Below are 22,568 nucleotides of genomic sequence, written 5' to 3' on the forward strand. Positions count from 1 at the left end.
CCCTGCATTAACAATAAAATAGTAAATTCATATATATTTATTATAGTTCAACAAATATATATTGAAAATATATAGTTTCATAAGTGTGTATATTAAATACTAACCTTCTGCCTATCAGATGTGAATATGATATCCTCATAAGGCCTCACAGCATCCATCAATTCTGTCATAAACCAACTCCAAGAATCCCTTGTCTCAAATTCCACTACTACAAAGGCTATTAGGAACATTTGGTTATTCACATTAGTACTTATTGCACTGAGAATATGGCCACCATATGGCCCTTTTAGAAAATACCCATCCACACCAATTAGTGGCCTACAACTTTCTTTAAAACCATTTCTCATTGCTGCATAACAAATAAAAACCCTTTGAAATTTCCTCACATTTTCCTCACATGTGGGCTCAGTCTGAATTTTAACAACATTGCCAGGGTTAGATGAATAGATCAAATGACAATACTCCCTTATCTTGCCATACTGCTCTACCTCATCTCCCTCAATAACTTTCAATGTTTTTCTCTTAGCCCTTATGACTTTGTGTTTCGACACCTCAATGTTCATCTCACAAGCAATAATGCTCCTAAGTGTCTGAAAAGGCATCTTTGGGTTTGATCTCAATTTCTTTAAATACTTTTTAGCTAAGTAAAAAGATGAAGCTTGTGAATTAGTTTGAAACCAAAGGCAATCTGTATGTTCACACGCATATGTCTTCACTATCAAGCAATCCTCATCCTCTTGTTTACTGGCATAAATCTTCCAACCACACTCAGCCTTACATACTACATTCACCCTATCTCTATCATTCCTTGTAAACTTTACATCAAACCTTTTCTTCAATGCTGTTTCCTTAACTGCCAATCTAAAATCTACAACAATCCCAAATTTCATGCCTAATTATAATTCTTTGACCCCTAAATCCCTTGAAGGTATATATTCTTGCTGCATAGGACCACTATCATCATCATTTGAACTACATAGACTAATTAACTCATTACTAGGAGCATAATCTGATTCCACTTGTTCAAAATCATCAGTTGAGTCCTCTTTTTCTGCAATGTCTATGGAACCTCATACCCTTGCACATTCAAGAAAGCTGCAACAATGTACAACTTTATCAAGTTGGTTTCCCTTTGAGCTTCATAATCATAGAATATTCTCAATACATCCACATCACACTTGATTTCTCTGAACTTCTTATTACCCTCTAAATATGGTACTGTGTAAAACACTTGAGTAAACACCCCCATGATGAAGTTCAATGCTATAAAGGTGCATCTATAATAACAAATTTCAATGAACAACAAATAAATATATTTTTAGAAAGTCAACAAGTGAAAACACAAATTTAATGACAACTCAATAATAAGGTGGACCACTCAATCACAGGGTATAGTTAAACTCATACAACATTTTCAATGGCAATTGGACACTTTAATCATTTATAGACAATAATATAGAAGCAAAACAAGGACCATTTAATCATAGAAGAAAGGGACCACTAGACAGAACAACATAGTGAAAGAATAACTTTCAACAATATAAAACAAAGTCAATCATAGAAGAAAGGGACCATTGGACAGAACAACATAGTGAAAGATTAGCTTTCAACAATATAAAACAAATATTAGAAGACAAAAACAAAAAATAATGAAAATATATGCATATATATATATATATATATATATATATATATATATACTGTCGGCCAAACTCAAACACCCATCCAACATTTTACAAACCTAAACCCTCAAATAAAATATAAAAAAAACCCGTATACTGTTTTGAGAGAAAAAATATAACACAACTCATTCATGTACATTACATCAGTAGTTACAAATTAATGTGTTAAAGTTGAGAGATTTACTGATTGAGTACCCTTGAGATATCGAAAATGGTATTCCGTTCAGCCAAAGCTTTCTTCAGTTCTTCAGAGTTTTCAGCAGTTTGGTTTTCCCGCAAAAATGAAAAGAGGTGGTTGATTAAAGGGATATATGTGATAAAGGTTATGATGATAAGGTTGGTGTGTTGTCTAATTTGTAGTGGATGCTGAGATTACGCCCTCCATGTTAGACTAATGGTGATAAGATTGGTATGTGTTGTCAATTTTTAGTGGATGCTGAGATTACACCCTCCATGGTGATAAGGTTGGATTATGTTGCTGAAATTTTTATGAAACAACGCAGTTTTATATAGGGGTAAAATTGTCTTTCACTATTTTCGTTTTCACCAATTGGCCGGAGATGCCATATTGGGGGTTAATTGCAAAAATTCAATAGTTTAAGGGGGCAAATTATAGTTTAGGGGGGTTAATTGCACATGGCCAATACTTCAAGGGGTTTTTTTGCACTTTATCCTTATAATTATTTATATATATTTTTGATTCTATACTCTTTCTCTCTCTGTGTATATAAATATAAATATACGAGATGGACATTTGATCAAATAATTAGATCAACAAAAATGAATTTTAATTACAAAAGGTAATTGAATGGCATAAAAATATTAGGCTTTTCTCTCATTTTGTATAGTTGAATAGAAAAAAATGAAGAGAAAAGATATTTTAGGATTTAACTATGCTTGGCATATGCTAAAGAAATAACATGTAGTTGCATTTGTAACTATGAATTTTACTTCTTCTTCTTCTTCTTCTTCCTTTTTTTTTCTTTTTTTTTTTTTTTTTTTTAATGTTATTCCTTAATTAAAAGTATGGTGATATATGTAATAGAAAATATAAGTTCAAATACTATTATTTAAGAAGAAAAAAAAAAAAAACAGAATCTTTTAACTTAATTCACACAATTTGTCGAATTGCAATGAACTCACTCATGATTTTTGGTGGGGTTTTTTTTAGTAAAAGTAACCCCTTGATTAGTTGAGGGAAATTTTTTGACAAATTTATTTTTAAAGGGAATGTAGTGCAAATACTATAAGTCACAGAGGGTGAAATGCAATTTACCTTCCCAACAAAGATACAATAGACACATGGACTGAGTATATTATGAGTTGTTAAGTGATAACAAAGAAATTTTGACTTCTATTGGGATGGTCACATGGGTAGTTTCGGGTTGAAAAGGTGAGATGTTTTTAATAGTATATATATTTTGTAATCGAGTTTATTTATGAAACCTTTTTCTTTCTTTTTTTATTTTTATTTTTTTATTTGAAAGTTCAAACAAACATATATACCTGTACTTTCACTAAGACTTGAATACTGAATTTTATTTTTAGAGAGGAGGACTTATACCAATTGGGTTATAACTCATTTCGACATTTATGAATATGTTCACGAGCAAACGAGCCAAGTCTAGTGATGTTTAGACTCGACTCGTTTATAAATATAACTTTATAATTTACAGATGGATTCATTATTAATTACTGTAAGCAAATACAAGTCTAAGTAATAAATGAGCCTAGATTTAGCTGTTGACAAATGGATGGACTCCTTTGTTACCCTAGGCACACTGGTGCTTTGCTCCATTGAGAAGAGCAGCGTGTTATTCACTTGGCCCAACGGAGCGTGAAGCTTGAATGGAGTGAACCCCAATTAAACTCGCGGGAAATAAATTTCGAATTCATTTTCCCGGTTATTAAGGTAAAGAGCGGCAAAATGACCCACTATGGTATAACCACACGTCGCCTATCCAGCTTCTGGCAATAATCAACTTACGTGGCTTCTTCTTATCAGTCCTTACGAATTATCTCCCTCTCAGTTCCATAGCTGATCATCCAATTTTGTGTAATACTAATATATTGGATTTAATATAATCCTTCTTCCCGCCATTTTCTCCACTTTAATTCTTCTTCAATCTTTATTCTATTCACCCATGTAAAAATTCACACGCTCAAATATATATATATATATATATAGATAGATAGATATATTGAAAGAATTTGGAAAAGGAAATGGGTATCAAAGATCTACTCAAGTTTATGAAACCCTATGTTCAGCCCATTCACATCAAGAAATATGCCGGCAAGCGAGTAAATTTTCGTTCCTTTTCAATATCTTCTGAATCGATATCCAATGATTACTCTTGATTGTATTTGTTCTATATGTATTTGCAGGTCGGAATCGATGCTTATTCATGGCTTCACAAAGGAGGTTAGGGTTTCACAATCAATTCCAGATTCGACATTTTTTTTCTTTCTTTCCATTGTTATTGTAGATATATTTTTCTTTGTAAGAGCATTTTTTCTGTAGATTAGTATAAGTGGGAAAAAACTGAAATATATGGGGAGTTGTTTTTCAGCATATTCATGTAACATGGAACTGTGCCTCAATCTGGAGGGTGATAAGAAGTTTCGGTATTTGAACTACTTTATGCACCGAATCAATTTGCTTCGTCACTACAAGATCACTCCTGTGGTTGTCTTCGACGGTGGCAATATCCCATGTAAGGCCTCCACTGACCATGAACGACACAGGTGCAAGCCTTTTCTTCTATCAATTCAATGTTTTTGAGTTACCCACTCGGGGGATTTTTTTTTTTAAATTGCATTTGAATTTTTGTGGTTTAGGAAAAGAAAAACTAACCTGGATTTAGCCATGGCGAAGTTCAATGAAGGCAATGTTAATGCTGCCTCTGAGCTCTTCCAGGTAGCATTAGTTTTCCCTCTCATAAATTGCTTACTCCATTTTATTTGCTTACTCAACATTGCTCCAAGTATATGTATGTGTTTTGTATATGCGTTTGTGAACCCTAAGAGGGTTTGAATAAAGCTTTTTAGTAAAATAATTAGGGTTTTGTAGTCAAAAGCGGAATAGGAAACTCTGTCCTGCACTATGCAATCAATCCTATTCCATGTTCAATTGATTGAGGTTGGGTAGCAAGGGTCGATCGAGCAAACTCTACCCAAATTCAATCAACCCAAATTCCCTGTTCTTCATACTACTTTACTTTCCAATAGAAAACCTATCCAGATGCATTCTAAAGTATGTCTAATGCCTCTTAGTCATGATTAATGAAATGAATGCACAAAGGTAAAAACCCTAATTTGTGAGTTAGGTATTCAGAGATGAATATATTTTTTTTACCCTTGTCATGATATTAAGTAGTCTGTTGATCATGAGGGTTCTTATACTAATAAAATCAGCTGATTTCAAAATAAATAAACTAGAATCAGCAGTACATGTTCCCACCTTTGTTATGAGATTTGCCCATGCCAAGTCCCAGTGACCTAATAGTCAACTCACATCCGTCTTGAATCATAACACCGGCACAATGAACTTTTGATTTGTCTTCCAAATCAAGATTGTAAAACACTACAATCACACAATAATGCAGAAAACCAAACTAAAATGAAATAAGCCAAGATGAAAATGTTGAGCATCATCCTAAAACGTTTCTACCATTTTTAACAAGCTGTTACTTGGCTTATCCTCAGTATTTGAATATTAGCCCAACTGTTCTTAAGAGTGATAAAAACTAAAATGAATTTGAATCAGTTACTTCTGTATAGTTCAAATTTAAAGAAGTATATGGGATATCAATATTCCCAGTGATGCTTGTTGGTTCTGGAGGAAGCTACTCCAAACAAGAGACATTGGTAGAAGGTTTATTCAACATCAAGTCAACAATTGAACCAACACTTCAATTCTCCATGATCACTGGCTCCCTTGTGGCCCCTTGATCCAAGTTGTCACTCTACAACCTAGACAAGGCTGGGGCATAACAGCTACTCAAAGGTTTCAACAATCATTTCTAATGAACAATGGGCTTTTCCTAGAAGGTTAGCTGATCTCATCTCCAATTTTGTCAACATTCCCAATCTGCTCTGTTTCTCTGAGATTGAATGGTTTGGAAATTCTTGGTTTAGTATTGTTTGCTCAAATTTTTACGTATAAAATGTAGCACGTGTTGGATTTCGATTATGATTCTTTTGCCCAAATCTCTTTCTCTGTTCTAATGCTGACTAAAGCATGCCAACTCAAATCTTTGGTTGCTATGATTATCTTGGCAAAACCTACATTTTAATGATTTTATGAATATAATATCTAAATTGACAGGAGTCAATTGGAAAATTATGGAGCTGCCCATTTGCACTTTTTAGACTATTGCTAATTTCAGATTTAGTTTCTTCCATCAAATTTATGTCCAAGTCAATTCTATGTGAAAAAATCTACCAAACACAAATTTGGTGAATAACTGCAACTTTAGATAGTGAATCAATTTGAAAAGCATACTTTTTAATCTTAAAATTCCAGAGTTTTCCTTTCGAAATTAAGAGAGTCCATCTCATTTTTCATCTATGTGCTCTTTATACAGTTTGAATTATCATTACTTCAATCATTTTGATGTTTGTTTCTGTTTCCAAATCCTTGAAACAATATATGTGGATATTATTAACATTTTTTCTTTGGCATGTAGAGGGCAGTGAGTATCACTCCATCAATGGCGCATCAACTTATTCAGGTACTGAATTGCTGATGTCTACCAGCTTTTTCCAGCTTCTAACAGAAAAAAATTCTCTTGCCATCTAATATTATATGAAATCTTGCATTTTGGTCATAGTTCTAGATATCTGTTGCCCAAATTTCATATTATTCCTTCCATTGAGTAATTCTCCTTCTACATTTCTTGGCCAAATTCTATACTGTTTCTCACATTGAATTATTTCACAATCTCACATTTAATCTTTTGATTCTGTCAAATGGTGTTTTTTCAGATTTTGAGAACAGAGAACATTGAATTTGTCGTAGCTCCATACGAGGCTGATGCACAGTTAGCCTATCTGTCCAGTCTTGAAGAAGAAAAAGGTGGAATAGTAGCAGTGATATCAGAGGATAGTGATCTACTAGCATACGGTTGCCTAGCTGTAAGAATTTCCACAAAACTTTGAATGGGCAGATGGAGGTCTATTGCTCTACTAGTGACTTGCTTTTATTTACTTAGTATTAAAGTTTTCTGTCTTGTTTTGATTCTCATTGGTTGCAAGCAGATTGTCTTTAAGATGGACAGGTATGGCAATGGTGAAGAGATAGTGCTAGACAAGGTTTTTGAATTTGTGGCTGGTGTGCCTTCCTTTCAAGATTTTGACAAAGAATTGTTCACAGGTGACTTCCTTGCAACACTTTAGAGATATGCATATAGTTTAGAAATTCAAACATGGATAAGATTTTCAATCAGAACTTCCATTGGAAAATAAAACAAACGTGACAACAAAAACTAAATCATGATCTCAAAATTGGATTAATTCTGCACTTTAAGAAGTCTTGTTATGTCCATAATACTAAAAGGGGATAAAACAATTTCTGTCCAAGATCAAGCTATAATAATAATAATAATAATAATAAAAATGTCTAAAACATCACTCCTATTCCTCTCTCTTTTAGGTGGATAAAACCTTACTTTTTCTTTTTCATATCTATGAACTAATTTAATACTGTAAACATATTCAAACTATGGAAATTTCACAGGCATGTGTGTCCTAGCTGGCTGTGATTTCCTTCCATCTGTTCCTGGAATTGGGATTGCAAAGGCTTATTCTCTGGTTTCCAAGTATCGGAACATTGACCGTGTAAGTATAGTTTTTGTTTGTTAAGGACATGGATTGTTTTCAATACAATTATAGTTAATGAAGATATATTATACAGGCACATACTTTCAACACATGTTCATCTCGTGTTGTAATTTGTAGTAGAGAGCAATATCATAACGTAGTGTCAAATTTTCTTGGATTTTAGTGACTAGTGTGTTAAAACTTTCATGTTTGACATTCTCCTTAAATTGGAATTACTACACAAATTTTGACATTAATAAGATTATAAATTTCTAAGGCATAACCTAAAAACAACCAACATTTTATATTTATTTTTATTTTTATCATCACAAGTCAAGAATATAAATGCACTTGATTAATTTTTGAAATATTTCGTAAGGAATAAGCTATGGTTTCCATCAGATATACAATCCATAGTCTTAAGTTTTCGAAAATAATCCATTAAATCATCATAAGTTTGTTATTCCTTTTGTGGAATCATTAATCATTTGATTTCTTAGGTTTTTAAGTCCCAAGGAATCCAAAGGAATTTTCACAAATTTCTTCAAGTCTAATATTTTTTTTCCCCCTGAATGAGGGATTATTTTATTGATAGAACAATAATGTACAAGATACAGAACAAGGGCATACCCTTGGGAAACAACGCACAAGGTTACAAACAGAAACGAGAATAGAAGACATCAAAAGCAAAGGAAAGAAGAGCCAAGGATGTCTTTTAAACCAAGTCCATTAAGTTCCCACCAGCAGCTTCTAGCAAGGTCTTCAGCTGACAGACTTGTTTTGATGTATTCTCATGTTCCTCGCCGGGGATGGATCTAGTTTATTGTCAGTTGGGGCAATTGCCCCCACTGATTTTTTTTTTTACTATTAATACTAGTGAATTTTCCTTTTTTTGAATTATATATCTATGAAATTTTCATATTGCCCTCCCTGAAATTACCAAAAAAAAACCCTCTATTGCCCCCCTCACACAAATTCCTGGGTCTGTCCCTGTTCCTCTCAGTCCAAATGTGCCAAAGAACTGTAGAAAAAATATTTTTATGAAACTTGTGACTGAATTTCTGGGAGAGAAACCAGTCTTCATGCTGTGACAGACTGTTGCAACACGGCATATTCCAAGATAGCAAGTTAGCATACCAATTCCAAACTCCTCTAGCAAAAGAACAAGTAACCAAAAGGTGATCCAAATCTTCAGCTGCCATCCAACTGTTGTGACAGATAGACACCAACTGAATACCTTTCCTCTTCAAGTTCTCAAAACAGTGAAGTCTATTTTGCACTGCCAAACAATCTGTAACTGATGTTCTTGGTCTGCAACTACACCAACAAGGCTTAAACCATGGGACTTTGTCATGATGAATTATCCAAGCATCCCAAGCTGACCTGAAAGTGAAGTGGCCATGCTCCCACTTAAGCAAATTTATTTAATTTTCATAGAAACATCTTGGCTTCTCTTTGTCAACTTATTCTCTTTAGATTTATTCTTGTTATTCTTCCTACCGTCATTCTTCTTCTTTTAGTTTCTTTTGGTTGATGATTATCAAACTTGGCATTCTTCCAGTAGCACAATGTTGATAATAATAGAATCTAGAGTGACCTATGTTATTGCAATAAGTGCAATAGGGAGTAGGGGGCTGAAAACTTTTTGAAGGGCGAACAACACAATTGTTCCTAAATTGAGCATTAGAGGTTTGAGCACTCCTTGGAATAGAAACTGAAACTTGTTTGTCATTACCCTTAGGAGCAGGAATGGAGATCTGTTTACTTTTAGTAAAAAATAGTAGGTAATTTTATCTTAGAAGAAGAAGCATCAGTATAACCTTAGCTAGTCTTATCATTTGAAAATTTACCTATCGAAAGTAGTTTATCTAGATGATTTGTACTTAATGTAACTTTTGCAGCAACTTCTTTAGAAGTTTTAACTTTTAAGTTCAGTTTTAAAATCTTCATTTTCCTTGACTAAGGTATTCTTTAGACTTTGAGCCTCAGAAATTTCTTATTCAATTTCTTATTCTAAGACCTTAATATTGTTGCATAAATCAGTTTTCTCCTGGACAGTAGTTTGTTCATTATTTTATCTTAGAAGAAGAAGCATCAGTATAACCTAAGCTAGTCTTATCATTTGAAAATTTACCTATCGTAAGTAGCTTATCTAGATGATGTGTGCTTAATGTAACTTTTGCAGCAACTTCTTTAGAAGTTTTAACTTTTAAGTTCAGTTTTTAAATCTTCATTTTCCTTGACTAAGGTATTATTTAGACTTTGTGTCTCAGAATTTTCTTATTCTAAGACCTTAATATTGTTGCAGAAATCAGATTTCTCCCGGACAGTAGTTTGCTCGTAGACAGATCAGTTTTATCTTTCTCAAGTTCATTCAACAATAAGGATTTCTCAGACAATGTTTTCTTATTCTCTTCTAGAGTTGTTCTAGCTTCTTAATTTTAGCTTTCAAATTTTTGTTAAGACTCTTAGCTTGAACAATCTCCTCAAATAGTTCAGTAAAGGCTATTCTAACCTTTGAAGGATCTTCGTCTTACTTTTATTTTCATTTATAGTATAGCCATTTACACCATCTTCTATGTTACTAGTTGAATTAGAAACCGCTGCTTTCATAGATTTTGCCTTTGTTTTCTTCTTCATATCCTTCTTATCTCCTCTAAGTTTCTTCATACATGACCTTTCTCACAACAATTCCAGCATATTATTTCTTTTGAAGTTTGTCTCGTTTTGTCCTTCCTAGAGTAAAATTTATTTGAAAACTTTCCTTTCTTACATTTTAGATTTCATATACCTTATAAATTTCCTAGTAAGTAAAGTAATCTCTCATTAGTCCCGCTACATAAATAATCATCATCCTCTTTATAGCTTTTAGTGCAAAATTCCTACCCAATTTAGTTGAAGGATTATTTAGCTCATAAGTTTGTAGTGATCTTGCTAAGTCAACTACCTTGTGTAATCTATGTAGGTTCCTTTGTTTTTTTTTTGATAAGTTAGATAACATTAAAGATTCTCAAGAAGGGAAGCAAACCCAAAAGTATACAAAGGCTGCCCAAGGCAACATTAAAAATTCAAACTACCCACAAACTCCAAAAGATCCCCCATAGATTTACAATTATGCCCAAAAACCCAAAAGAATAAAGAAGAGAGTATGTTGTATTTGATAGACCAAATTGGAGATTCTTCTCCATCAAAATATCTTATATTCCTCTCGCGCCACAAACCCACCAAAAGTAAAGGGGAGTGGCCCTCCAAGCATCTCTGACTTGGCTCTCCACTATACACCATTTCCAAGTCCCAAGCATCTCACCGTGGATTCAGAAAAAAAAAACCCATGCCATGCCAAATGCGACCAAGAATATAGACCAAATATCCCTCACCACCGGCAATGAAGAAAAAGATGGCTCACAGATTCTCTCGACTGCTTACACATGTATCACCAGTTCACCACTATGTGGTATCTCCTTTTAAGATTATCAATGGTTAGGATACTACCAAGGGTTGCCGTCCAAGCAAAGAAGGCCACCTTCAAGGGAGCCTTCGTCCTCCAAACTGCCTTCCACGGGAAAAAAGCGCCCGTGTTCTCTGAAAAGTTTTGATAAAAATACCTAACCTCAAAAGCCTCTCTCGGGATACCCACCCACACCATCTCATCCATATCGTCACGCTTCATCACGTGATTGTAGAGTAAAGCCAAGAACTCCGTGAGCTCCTAATCCTGGAAATCTCTATGCAACAAGACATCCCAAGTTGTCCTCCCATTATCAAGCCGATAATAGTCAGCATCCATAGCTTGCCTATTTGCCGAAATCCTAAACAGACAAGGAGACTTGCGAGCCAATGCCAAATCTCCACACCAGCGATGCTCTCAAAACTTGACATTCCTCCCATCCCAAACTTTGAACCAGATGTGTTTGGAGAACTCATCCCAACCTTTCTGAATAAACTTCCACACCCCCTTGCCCGCCGAATCTCTCACCTCCCCAGACACCCACCCTCCATCTCCCTCCCCACAACGACAAGTAATTACCCTCCTCCATAACTTAGACCTTTCAGCCCCAAATCTCCACACCCATTTTCCCAACAATGACTTATTAAAAAGATCCAACCTTCTAATGCCTAATCCTCCTTTCTTAAGCGGGGAGCACACTTTGTCCCAGTTGACCAAGTGGTATTTGAACTCTTAACCCTTGTCACCCCATAAAAAATTCCTTTAAATTTCCTCTAATCTTCGGACAACAGACATAGGCATCGGAAACAAAGACATGAAGTAAGTAGGAAGGTTCGAAAGAGTACTCTTCATAAGAGTAAGCCTCCCTCCTTTTGAAATGTACTGCTTCTTCTAACCTGTAAGTTTTCTTTCCAATCTCTCAATCACAGGGTCCTAAACAGAAACTCTCCTCGATGAAGCTCCCAAAGGAAGCCCCAAATACGAGATCGAAAAAGCGCCAACACCACACCCAAGAATATCAGCTAAACCATGAATCTCCTCAACCTCCCCAACTGGAACCACCTCACTTTTTCCAATGTTGATTTTCAACCCTGAAACAATTTGGAAACAAGCCAAAACACATCTTAAAAATCTCAACTGATCCACCCTTGCATCATAGAACACAATAGTGTCGTCTGCAAAAAGCAAGTGAGAAATAGATAACTGATTGGGGCCGTTTCCCACAAAGAAATCACGAATAAAGCCCAGCTCCTTTGCCCTCCCCATCATCCTACTAAATGCCCCCATAATAATAATGAACAAAAAGGGGTATAATGGGTCTCCTCGGCGCAATCTTCTAGAAATAGTGAAAAAACTTGCAGGAGAGAGCCATTCACCAAAACAGAGAAATGTGCAGACGAAATGCAGTGGTAAATCCATGTCCTCCACCTATGCCCAAACCCCATCCTCTCCATCATATACATCAAAAAATCCCAGCTGACATGATCATTGGCCTTTTCAATATCCAATTTGCACACAATCCCAGGAGCACTACTTCTAATTCTGGCCTCCACACACTCACTAGCAATCAACACCGAGTCCTGAATCTGACGACCACCCACAAAAGCATTTTGGGAATCTGAAATCACCTCATCCAAGACCTTTCTTAAGCATATGGCTAAGACTTCAGCAAAAATCTTATAAATGACACCCACCAAACTAATCAGTCTGAAGTCCTTTGCTTCCACAACGCCACTTTTCTTCGGAATAAGGGTGATAAATGAGGCATTAAGGCTCTTCTCAAAAACACAATCTGAGAAGAAACAAGAGAGAGCTTCTATCACCTCGGGATTAACCACCTCCCAATTGTGTTGGAAGCATGCCAATGTAAACCCATCCAGACCTGGGGCTTTGTCACCATCACAACTCCTCAAAGCTTCCACAACCTCCTCCTCCCCAAACGGCCTCTCAAGCCAGTCTTTGTCTTCACCCGAGATTCCGGCAAACTCTAGTCTGTCCAGCAAAGGTCTCCATGTAGCCGTCTCCATGAATAAGTGCTGAAAGGACACAAAACCAGTCCGCACATCCTCATCCCTTGTCACCATATTCCCGTCAATCTGTAATCTACCGATGTGGTTTCATCTTCTATAGGTGTTACTAAGCGGTGGAAAATTTTCGTATTCCTATCTCCTTTTAGCCAAAGAGCTCTAGATTTCTGCCTCCAAGATATCTCCTCCACCGTCACAATCTCTCCAAACTCAGCCTTACATTCAGCCCTCCTACTCGAATCCATATCGCTATGAACCCCCCTTCACCTTCCTTCCTATCAAAATCAGCAATTTCAAGAATGATTCTGTTTTTTCGCCATTCGAGATTACCAAACACTTCCTTATTCCACTTCTTTAAGTCACCCTTGAGCAGCGTTTTTTTTTTATGCAAGTTGAAAACTTGGGCTGCCGCTAACTTCATAACCTGTCCACCAGGAATGAACCCTCTCCTTGAAGTCCCCTACTCTAAGCCACATATTCTCAAAGCGGAATGGGGTTTGCCCTCTCCTTACCCCTCCACAATCAAGCAAAATAGGAATATGCCTTACCACATTCTTTTTAGGGATTGGTTCACCTAATATGAAACTATATTCACGTTGTCCCTTTTAATCTATGTCATTAATTCACTGAATGTTTCATTCTAAGATTTCCAAACTTAGTGTTAAGCATTTGTAGTTTGGAAAATTTCACAGGGGTAGTTCCCTTGTGAACTTTCTCTAGAACCTGCCATGCGTACTTTGAAATGGTGCTGTTCATTATTCTACCAAACCCAGTCATGTTAACAGCTGAAAATATAACATTCAATGCCCTAGAGTTAAAGTGTATTAACTAGTCATCTTTAGTCCAATCAGTCATTGGTTTTTCAATGCCATTGTCAGTAGTAGGCAAGTTATACCATGTTTTACAGGTTGCCAGACCTTTTCATCTAGTGATTTTAGGAATATTCTAGTCCTTAGCTTTCTGGTCGCTATAATTAGTACCATCAAATAACATAGGCCTAAAATTGGAATTGCCTTCCTTAAGACCGTCCATGACTTACTCAACATCGTTTGAGCGACCTGCTATGATACTAATTGATAGAAGAGGGTTCTGGAGAGAGTTGTGCATTAAACGTTAGAATTGGGACCTGAGGTTCTGTTGAGAGTCGTGCAAGGTTTAGTGGATTAGACCTCTATTGGGACCCGAGGTTCTGTTAAGAGTTGTGCAAGGTTTAGTGGATTAGACCTAGAGGGGGGTGAATAGGTCTTGGTTATAGAAGTGCATGCAAACATAAACAAATAAAGTAGTGAAGCAATAAATATGAATACCACATTTTTACGTAGAAAAACCTTCAATCGAGAATTAAAAAACCACAGACCTAGCACAGACAACTAATCCACTCTCAAGAAAGATATTTACTCCCTAGGATAACAGTTCAATGTTTTCAAACCCCTACTTACCTTTAGACACAATATACACCAATTTTTCAGTCATTTTTGAAGATCTCAGGCTGTCCTTCTGATCTTTTACAACCTTCACAACGGTTAATCTGCTTTTTTAGTGATTTGCATTAGCCACTAGTGTCCAGATGAGAATCTGGTATTGATTGCTATGATGTGATGTGTTGAATATACTTGTGTACGTGCAACAACAGTTGTATCAACACATGTGGCAATAGGTCACTAATATTCTAATGCATATGATGAATGTTGTAAATAAAGATGTACTGCTGATCTCACAAGAAATCTCTCAAAGATGTGTATGAATCATATATATGAGATGTTATTCTTGTATATATATACTAAGGGGAAAAAATATTGTGTATATATGAACAGAAATAATGTTTTTTAGCTCTATATTGCAAACCTTAGGTCATACACACAAGTTGTGTATTTATAGGCTTCAAAGAGTGGTGTTTCAACTAGGTCATAGTAAGAGTTTGAGTCCTTTGCAAACATGGTATACTCGACCCTATTGATTGATTGACATGCTTTAATGTTTGATCAATCGAAAATATCACAGTACTGATATACTTGGGATTGAAAATATCTAAGTACTGATTTATATTTTATAGAATGATAGGGATGACTAGAAAATGTAAGGTTACTAATCAAAATGTGAGGGACAAATTAGTAGCAGGTGCCTATTAGTGAGAAATATACTTAGGTAAGAAATGGGATATTTGTATAGAAAGGAGATAATGAGGGCGACCGAAGTTAGCATGGGAAGAAATCACCAGAAATGATTTTTAAAAAGTTAAATATTATAGAGAGATGCCTTGTAATAGAAAAGAATGAAAAAAAAGACAATACATGTAGCCAACACTATTCATCTGGGATTAAAGCAAGGATGATAATGATGTTTAAAAGCATTAAATACCCCCTTTATTTTTTGAATATAGGTACTAAACTACTTTACACCACTCATTGCGCATTTTCTTAGTTGCAATGATCTTATTAAAAAAGTTGTTACCCAAGACATGTAATTATCACTTAAACACGTCCTGGTCTAATAGATATACAATTGAATAACTGAGTTCTTTACGCAAAACTATTCTATCCGATCGACACAGAATCTTCCATGATTTTTTCTTCATCTAGGATGAGTAAATCTTGCAACCAGCACCGTCCTGCAAAACCCTTGAAACTGATGGAGGATTTATTGATTCTCATCAGATACAGGATTTGGTTTATTTATCAGATTCTAAAAAGGATATGGAAGATGGTTAGCTTGGTTTTGGTCAATTATGAGAATTCTCTTTTTGGAAAACTAATGAATGAAAAGGAAAAAAAAAAACTCTTTTTCAAATACAGAATGTCTGCAACTTCTAAAGGGATCTAAGAAGCACGAAAGCGGATACGGGGACACGGATATGACACGACACGGACATGGCAACACGGCAAATCCTAAAAAATTAGGACACGGATACGGTGGGGACACGGCGAAGAATAAATATAGTCCGGCATGTGTCGGTGTCCGACATGGATTCTTTCTCCTTTTAGGTGTGTCCGTGCTTCTTAGGAAGGGATGTATAGAACTATAAAATTGTGAATTATGCAAAGTGTGAAATGATTTTATACTGTTCCAAAAAAATACACAGCTACAAATGTCATAGTACATCTAAGTGGGAGTAAGAAAAGATAGTACACAGCTTGGTTTTGGTTAAGTTTTGATAATTAAATGCCAGTAGTTGTTTGAAGACTTCTGTGAGAATTAATATATAATTTGACAGCGGTGTAGCATAAAGTTAATCTGCTTACTTGTAAGACACTTATCTTGCATCCCATGCCTTTTATTACAAATGTTTGTAACTGCAGTCATTTTCAACCATGTATCATGTGGTTATGGCTTCAAAATTCAGTAAAATATATACTCTCACAGCCTCATTATAAGGAATTCCACATTTCAATCATACATTTTCAGGTCCTATCCATTTTAAAGTTTCAGAAGGGCAATCAAATGCCTGAAGATTACTCAAAATCATTCAGAGAAGCGGTTGCAGTTTTCCAGCATGCCCGAATGTATGCAAACAGTTAATATATTCCATTTCACCAACCTATTGCCTATTTCTCACTATCAATTTTGCATTTCACTAATGGTTTTGATCCTTAAATTCTACACAGATACGATGCTGACTCTAAGCAACTCAAGCACTTAAAACCTCTTCCAGAAAACCTTTTGCAATTTCTAGATAAAGAGCTTGATTTCCTGGGGCCGTATCCTTTATTTTTATTTGTTTTGTACTTTTTTTTTTGCCAAGTTTTAATGTTCATTTTTAAAGCTATGCATGTAGGAAAAGGTCTATTCTAGTTTCTCATGTCATACTATAACATATGTCAGAGATCATTTTGTGGCCAGACTCCATCTTTGGCGACCACTGATTCATTTATTTATTCTTTTTAGCAAATACCGTTTGTTTGTTTGTCTATCTTTGTTTTTTTTTTTTTTTTTCCTGAGTTGACATTTGATTTTTCTGTACAAGACCACCAACATTTGTTTTTAAAAATGCTTCTCCTGTACCTCCGTAGCTTAAAAAATGGACAATTTATGATATCTGAGTATGCTAAACAATTCTGGCAATAATTTTCCACCCCCACGAAGACTTAAATTCGTTCCTCCTGACTCCATTTAGAGAAATTCCTCACTCAATTGCTGCTGCAATTGCTGAAGGTAACTTGGACCCAAGTACCATGGAGGCCTTTGATTACTTCCCCAGTTCTGGAATTCATCTCAAACCTACTGCTGTCGTTCAAAGTTGTGATCAAGTCCTGAGAATAGAGCCCATAGCTGTATCTACACAAAAAAACTCCTTCACTGTAATCTCCACTCAAAAAGCCAGAGGAGAAAAAATTAAAGGTAAGTTTTTTTACTTGCATAATACTTGTTATTCAATTTTTGCTTACACCTATTGGAAAAGAAAATAATTTTAAAAAGCACAATAATGCATGCAGATAACTATTTTCAGTAATTTGAAACTTTTTGTGCCCGAGTGCAAAAGCTGAGAAAGTTTAATTATTTACATGTAGGGTAAAGTGGGAAAAACACTCCAATGTTTACATTTTGGGCATATAACACTTGTATCCTTTATATTGTGTATATAAGTCCGTTAAGGTTGAAAAAATGAGCAAAGAAGGGCTAATGTTGTGTATATTAGTCCGATAGGATAAGTTTGAAAAATGAGCAAAGAAGGGTAAATTCTGAAAATGCCCTTATCTCTTCCGATAATTCCCTTATATATATACACTGAACTGACGCCGGACATATTAAGTTGTTGCAGCTGTTCCATTACCGGCAGCAGTGCTGATGAAGGAGCCCAAAAAAAGAAAAGAAAAGAGGGACAGTTTAGTCATTTCACATTTAATTAATTTTTTACTTAATTTTTTATTCAGTTATAGAGAGACACTTTAGTCTTTTTAGCATTCAGGTCATATTTACTCCAAAATTGAATGTTAGGGATTTTTTAAAACGTATAGGGGGTTATAGATTTTATATGCATACCATAGAGGTGTGTTTATGTTTATGTATACTATTTGTCAGGGAGGGAGCAGAAACCCAATGTGAAGGAAAGGAAGTTGACTAATGAAGCTGTAGAGCTTGAGAAATTAGTTTCCCCTCCAAACATTGTTGCCACGGAAGAAAATGAAACTGTTGCTGATAAAATTCTATTGAAAGTTCCGAATAACAATCCGTTCAGAAAAAGAAAAGCAGATGATGATGAAGTTCATTTGGATGAGTTGGAGAGTGTTGTTACTGAACAACAACAAGAAGTTTCGGTTGTCACTGAGGTTGACAACTTAGAGACTCCAAAATCAGTGGAGAGTGTGGATTCTAAACCTATCAACAAGAATGGTGGCGGCGGGAAGAAGAGGCAAAGAATTGACAAGAAGTTGAGAAGCAATTGCCAGAATTCAGAAAAAATTAAAGGTAAGTTTTTTGAACTTGCATAATACTTGGTTATTAAATTTCTGTTTACACCTATTGGAAAAGAAAATAATTTTAAAAAGCACAATAATGATGCAGAAAGCTCTTTTCATTAATTTGACACTTTTTGTGCCCGAGTGCAAAAGTTGAGAAATTTTAATTATTTATATGTAAGGGTAAAGTGGGAAAAACACCTCAATGTTTACATTTTGGGCAAATAACACTTGTATCCTTTATATTATGTATATAAGTCTGTTAAGTTTAAAAAAAGTGTATATTAGTCCGATACGATAAGTTTAAAAAATGAGCAAAGAAGAGCTTGAAATCACTGTTAAGATATAAAATTTCGAAAACGTCCTTATCTTTTTTGATAATTCCGTTATATATATATACTGAACTAATGCCGGACATATTAAGTTGTCGTTGTTCCATTACCGGTGGCAGTGCTGATGAAGTAGCCCAAAAAAAAAAAAAAATTTAGTCATTTCACATTTAATTAGTTTTTTACTTAATTTTTTATTTCGTTATAGAGAGACATTTTAGTATTTTTAGCATTCAGGCCCTTATTTGCTCTAAAATTGAATGTTATGGATTTTTTATAACGTATAAGGAGTTATACATTCTATATGCATACCAAATGGATGGGTGTTTTTCGCTCGTGACCCTTGGATGTATGTTTATGTTTATGTATTCCACTTGTCAGGGATGGAGGAGAAACCCATTGTGAAGGAAAGGAAGTTGTTGACTAATGAAGACGTAGAGCTTGAGAAATTAGTTTTCCCTTCAAACATTGGAGCCACAGAAGAAAATGAAACAGTTGCTGATAAAATTCCATTGAAAGTTCCGAATAACAATCCGTTCAGAAAAAGAAAAGCAGATGATGATGAAGTTCATTTGGATGAGTTGGAGAGTGTTGTTACTAAACAACAAGAAGTTTCGGTTGTAACTGATGTTGACAACTTAGAGACTCCAAAATCAGTGGAGAGTGTGGATTCTAAACCTGTCAAGAAGAATGGTGGTGGCGGGAAGAAGAGTCAAAGAAATGACAAGAAGTTGAGAAGCAATTGCCAGAACTCAGAAAATCAAAACAGTATTTTAAATTTCTTTTCTAGACTTTAAGTCTTTTTCATCCTCTTGATTATAAATTATTCACCTTATTTTAGGATTCTTGGTTTGTAGAGGCAAGTATTGTTGTTATTTATAGATTAGACTTTAGAGAACAATGGGAGGAACCTCATCCTCAATTGTAATGATATTATTAGATTTGGTATCAGTGCGTGATCCACCCAAAAATAGTTTATTAATTTGTTTTTTGATTTATTTTTTAATATCTATCTATATCTATACTCCCTTTAAAAGTGTATTGGATTTATAAAATTTATATACATTTTAAGGCAGTTATTTTAATAAAAAAATTATTTATCTGACAATTGTTAAAGTTTCATTTTCTGACAAATGATGCATTTAATATATACCAGTAAAAATGTACATGCATCGCACGTAAGTAACAATCAATGTTACTATATAATTCAATTAAAAATTAAAAAAAAAAAATTGAAAAAATATTAAAATTAATAATACAAAAAATTAAATTTAAAATTAAAGTTTTTTAATTGTAATTTTTCACAAAATATCAAACAGTAACAACATAAACCTAATTCTGAAGGATCTATCATATATTCTACAGTTTTTAGAAGGATAAAATTAACAAGTGATAGTTTTGTAATTCAAAAATAACCGCAAATATTAATATTATAAAGGGTGAACTACATTAAACCCCCTTTTTCTATCTGTGTTTTTCACTAAAACCCCCTTTTCTATTTTTTTGTCAAAAAAACCCCCTCAACTATTAAAGGGGGTTGATTTAATTAACTTCCGTTAACTAACTATTAGAGGGAGTGATTTAATTCTCAAATATATATACATATACATATAGCAAATAAATTTCAAGAAAAAAAACCTAGATTTATATATATTGGAAAAAAAAAAAAAAAAACAATTAGGCATTATTTCTGGTAGTGTCCCTTTAATAAATCTATATAAATGAAAATCAATAAAAACCAAATAAATGAATGCACAATATAATTCTTTAATATATATATAGCAAATAAATTTTAAGAAAAAAAAAAAAAAAAAACCTAGATTTATATTGGAAAAAAAAAATTAGGCATTATTTCTGTTAGTGTCCCTTTAATAAATCTATATAAAATGAAAATCAATAAAAACCAAATAAATGAACGAACAATATAATTCTCAAATATATATATATATATATACAACAAATAAATTTCAAGAAAAAAAACCTAGATTTATATTAGAAAAAAAACCATTACAACAACATGTACTCTTTTTCTTGTTCAACTTTTTTTATTCACCCATCATTATGATATTATATATAATTTGTATCATAATATAATGGTATATATAATATGTATCATTAAATATTATTTAAATATATTTTCATTTCCATATTGCCTTCAGGCCAATATAAATTTAGGTTTTTTTATTATTTAGAAAAAAATGTAGTTTTTTTTTTTTTTTTTTTTTTTTTCTAGAAATTTATTTCCTATATATATATATTTGAGAATTATATTATGCATTCATTTATTTGGTTTTTATTAATTTTCATTTTATATAAATTTATTAAAGGTACACTACCAGAAATAATGCAAATTTATTTTTTTTCAATATAAATCTAGATTTTCTTTCTTGAAATTTATTTGCTATATATATATATATATATATATATATATATTTGAGAATTAAATCACCCCCTTTAATAGTTAGTTAACAGAAGTTAGTTAAATCACCCCACTCTAATAGTTGAGGGGGATATTTTTGACAAAAAAATAGAAAAGGGGGGTTTAGTGAAAAACACAAATAAAAAAGGGAGGTTTAATGTAGTTCACCCTATTATAAATGATCAATAATTAATTTGTTTCTTTCATAATTTTCTTTTATAAATTTATTTTTGTTGTATATAATTGAACTTGAATTATTTTTGTCAACATTTATTACTATCTATTACTTTATCATATGCTTTACTCTTTTGTGTTTTTATACATCAAATATAAAAATCATCACATCAAATAAAAAAAAAAAGTATGTGACCTAGAGGCATTTTCTCTCCTTTCAAGGCAAAACGTAGATAGTTCGAGTCTCCCTAAACACTTTGTGGGAATTAATTGTCAAGACAAAATACAAATATTTTATAGTTAAATAATTAAAATAAAAATGTCTAAATTCAAACAAAATAAATAAAATTATAGTAAAATAATTCTATTCTCTTAAAAACTAAGTAAAAGATAATTTTTAAATCCAAACAAAATGTTACAGAAAATTTGTTTGATTCTTAAAATAAATTATTATAGTGGGTCATTATAAAAAATAAAATACATCAAGTAATTATAAATCAAGTACATTATTATAATAGTACTTTAATGCTACTTTTGGTAATTTGTTTTCTTGGTCCTTTGATGTCTATGTCACAATCACACGCAATAAATGTAGTTTATTGATAATTTTACAAATTTATTAAACCAAAACTTGAAAAAAAAAATTATAATTTGTATTATTAGAGTGGGATTAGAGACGACAGTGTATGAAGGTGTAATAAATAAAAATAAAGTATGAAGCGTGAATATTTGTCTCTTTGAATCCTAATTCAAAAGAAGTTTATTTCATAAAAAATAAATTAATTTTTAAATAAATATTTTAAAAATCAGAGTCAAACCAATAAATTAAATTGATAACAAATTATAAAATGAGATCATGAAAAGAGCTCTACATAAAAGTTACTTAACTATTTTCTAAAATTCAAATCCACAAAGATGAGTCAGTCTTCTTCTCTCTTTGTGAGTTTCTAATTCTTTTGTTTGTTTATTTATTTTTTTAACAGAATATGTCTAATTAGAATTTTGTGGTAGAACACGAGTATTTTGTTATATAGATTGACTCGAACACGACACGATTATTATTTATGTTAATAAATATAGACACGAACACAATTATTACACAAATAACACAACACGACACATGTAACTCCATGTAACTCATTTAATAAATAGACCAAAGCTTGACACAACAAGACAATTTAAGACATTTTTGACACAAATACAACACTTTTATTCAAACACGTTTAATTAAATGGGTTATTTTTAACACTAACCCAACATGTAGATCCGATACTTT

The 22,568-nt window shown here is 33.4% G+C and overlaps 1 protein-coding gene across 1 annotated transcript; it reads left to right on the forward strand.

Annotated features, from left to right (window-relative positions):
• The first annotated feature begins 3,679 nt into the window (after positions 1-3,679).
• Positions 3,680-19,697, forward strand: LOC132286250 (exonuclease 1). Its single transcript, XM_059788532.1, has 13 exons — positions 3,680-3,983; positions 4,068-4,104; positions 4,253-4,427; positions 4,521-4,599; positions 6,371-6,415; positions 6,669-6,818; positions 6,942-7,056; positions 7,420-7,520; positions 16,380-16,477; positions 16,580-16,672; positions 17,089-17,312; positions 17,994-18,380; positions 19,081-19,697. The coding sequence occupies exons 1-13, from the start codon at positions 3,906-3,908 to the stop codon at positions 19,494-19,496; spliced, it is 1,998 nt and encodes a 665-aa protein (XP_059644515.1). The 5' UTR covers positions 3,680-3,905; the 3' UTR covers positions 19,497-19,697.
• The last annotated feature ends 2,871 nt before the right edge of the window (positions 19,698-22,568 follow it).

The sequence above is a fragment of the Cornus florida genome, unplaced genomic scaffold (assembly GCF_030987335.1).
Source record: "Cornus florida cultivar Cherokee Brave unplaced genomic scaffold, ASM3098733v1 CherokeeBrave_3.0.0_Hap2_Chr11, whole genome shotgun sequence".
Lineage (NCBI taxonomy): Eukaryota > Viridiplantae > Streptophyta > Magnoliopsida > Cornales > Cornaceae > Cornus > Cornus florida.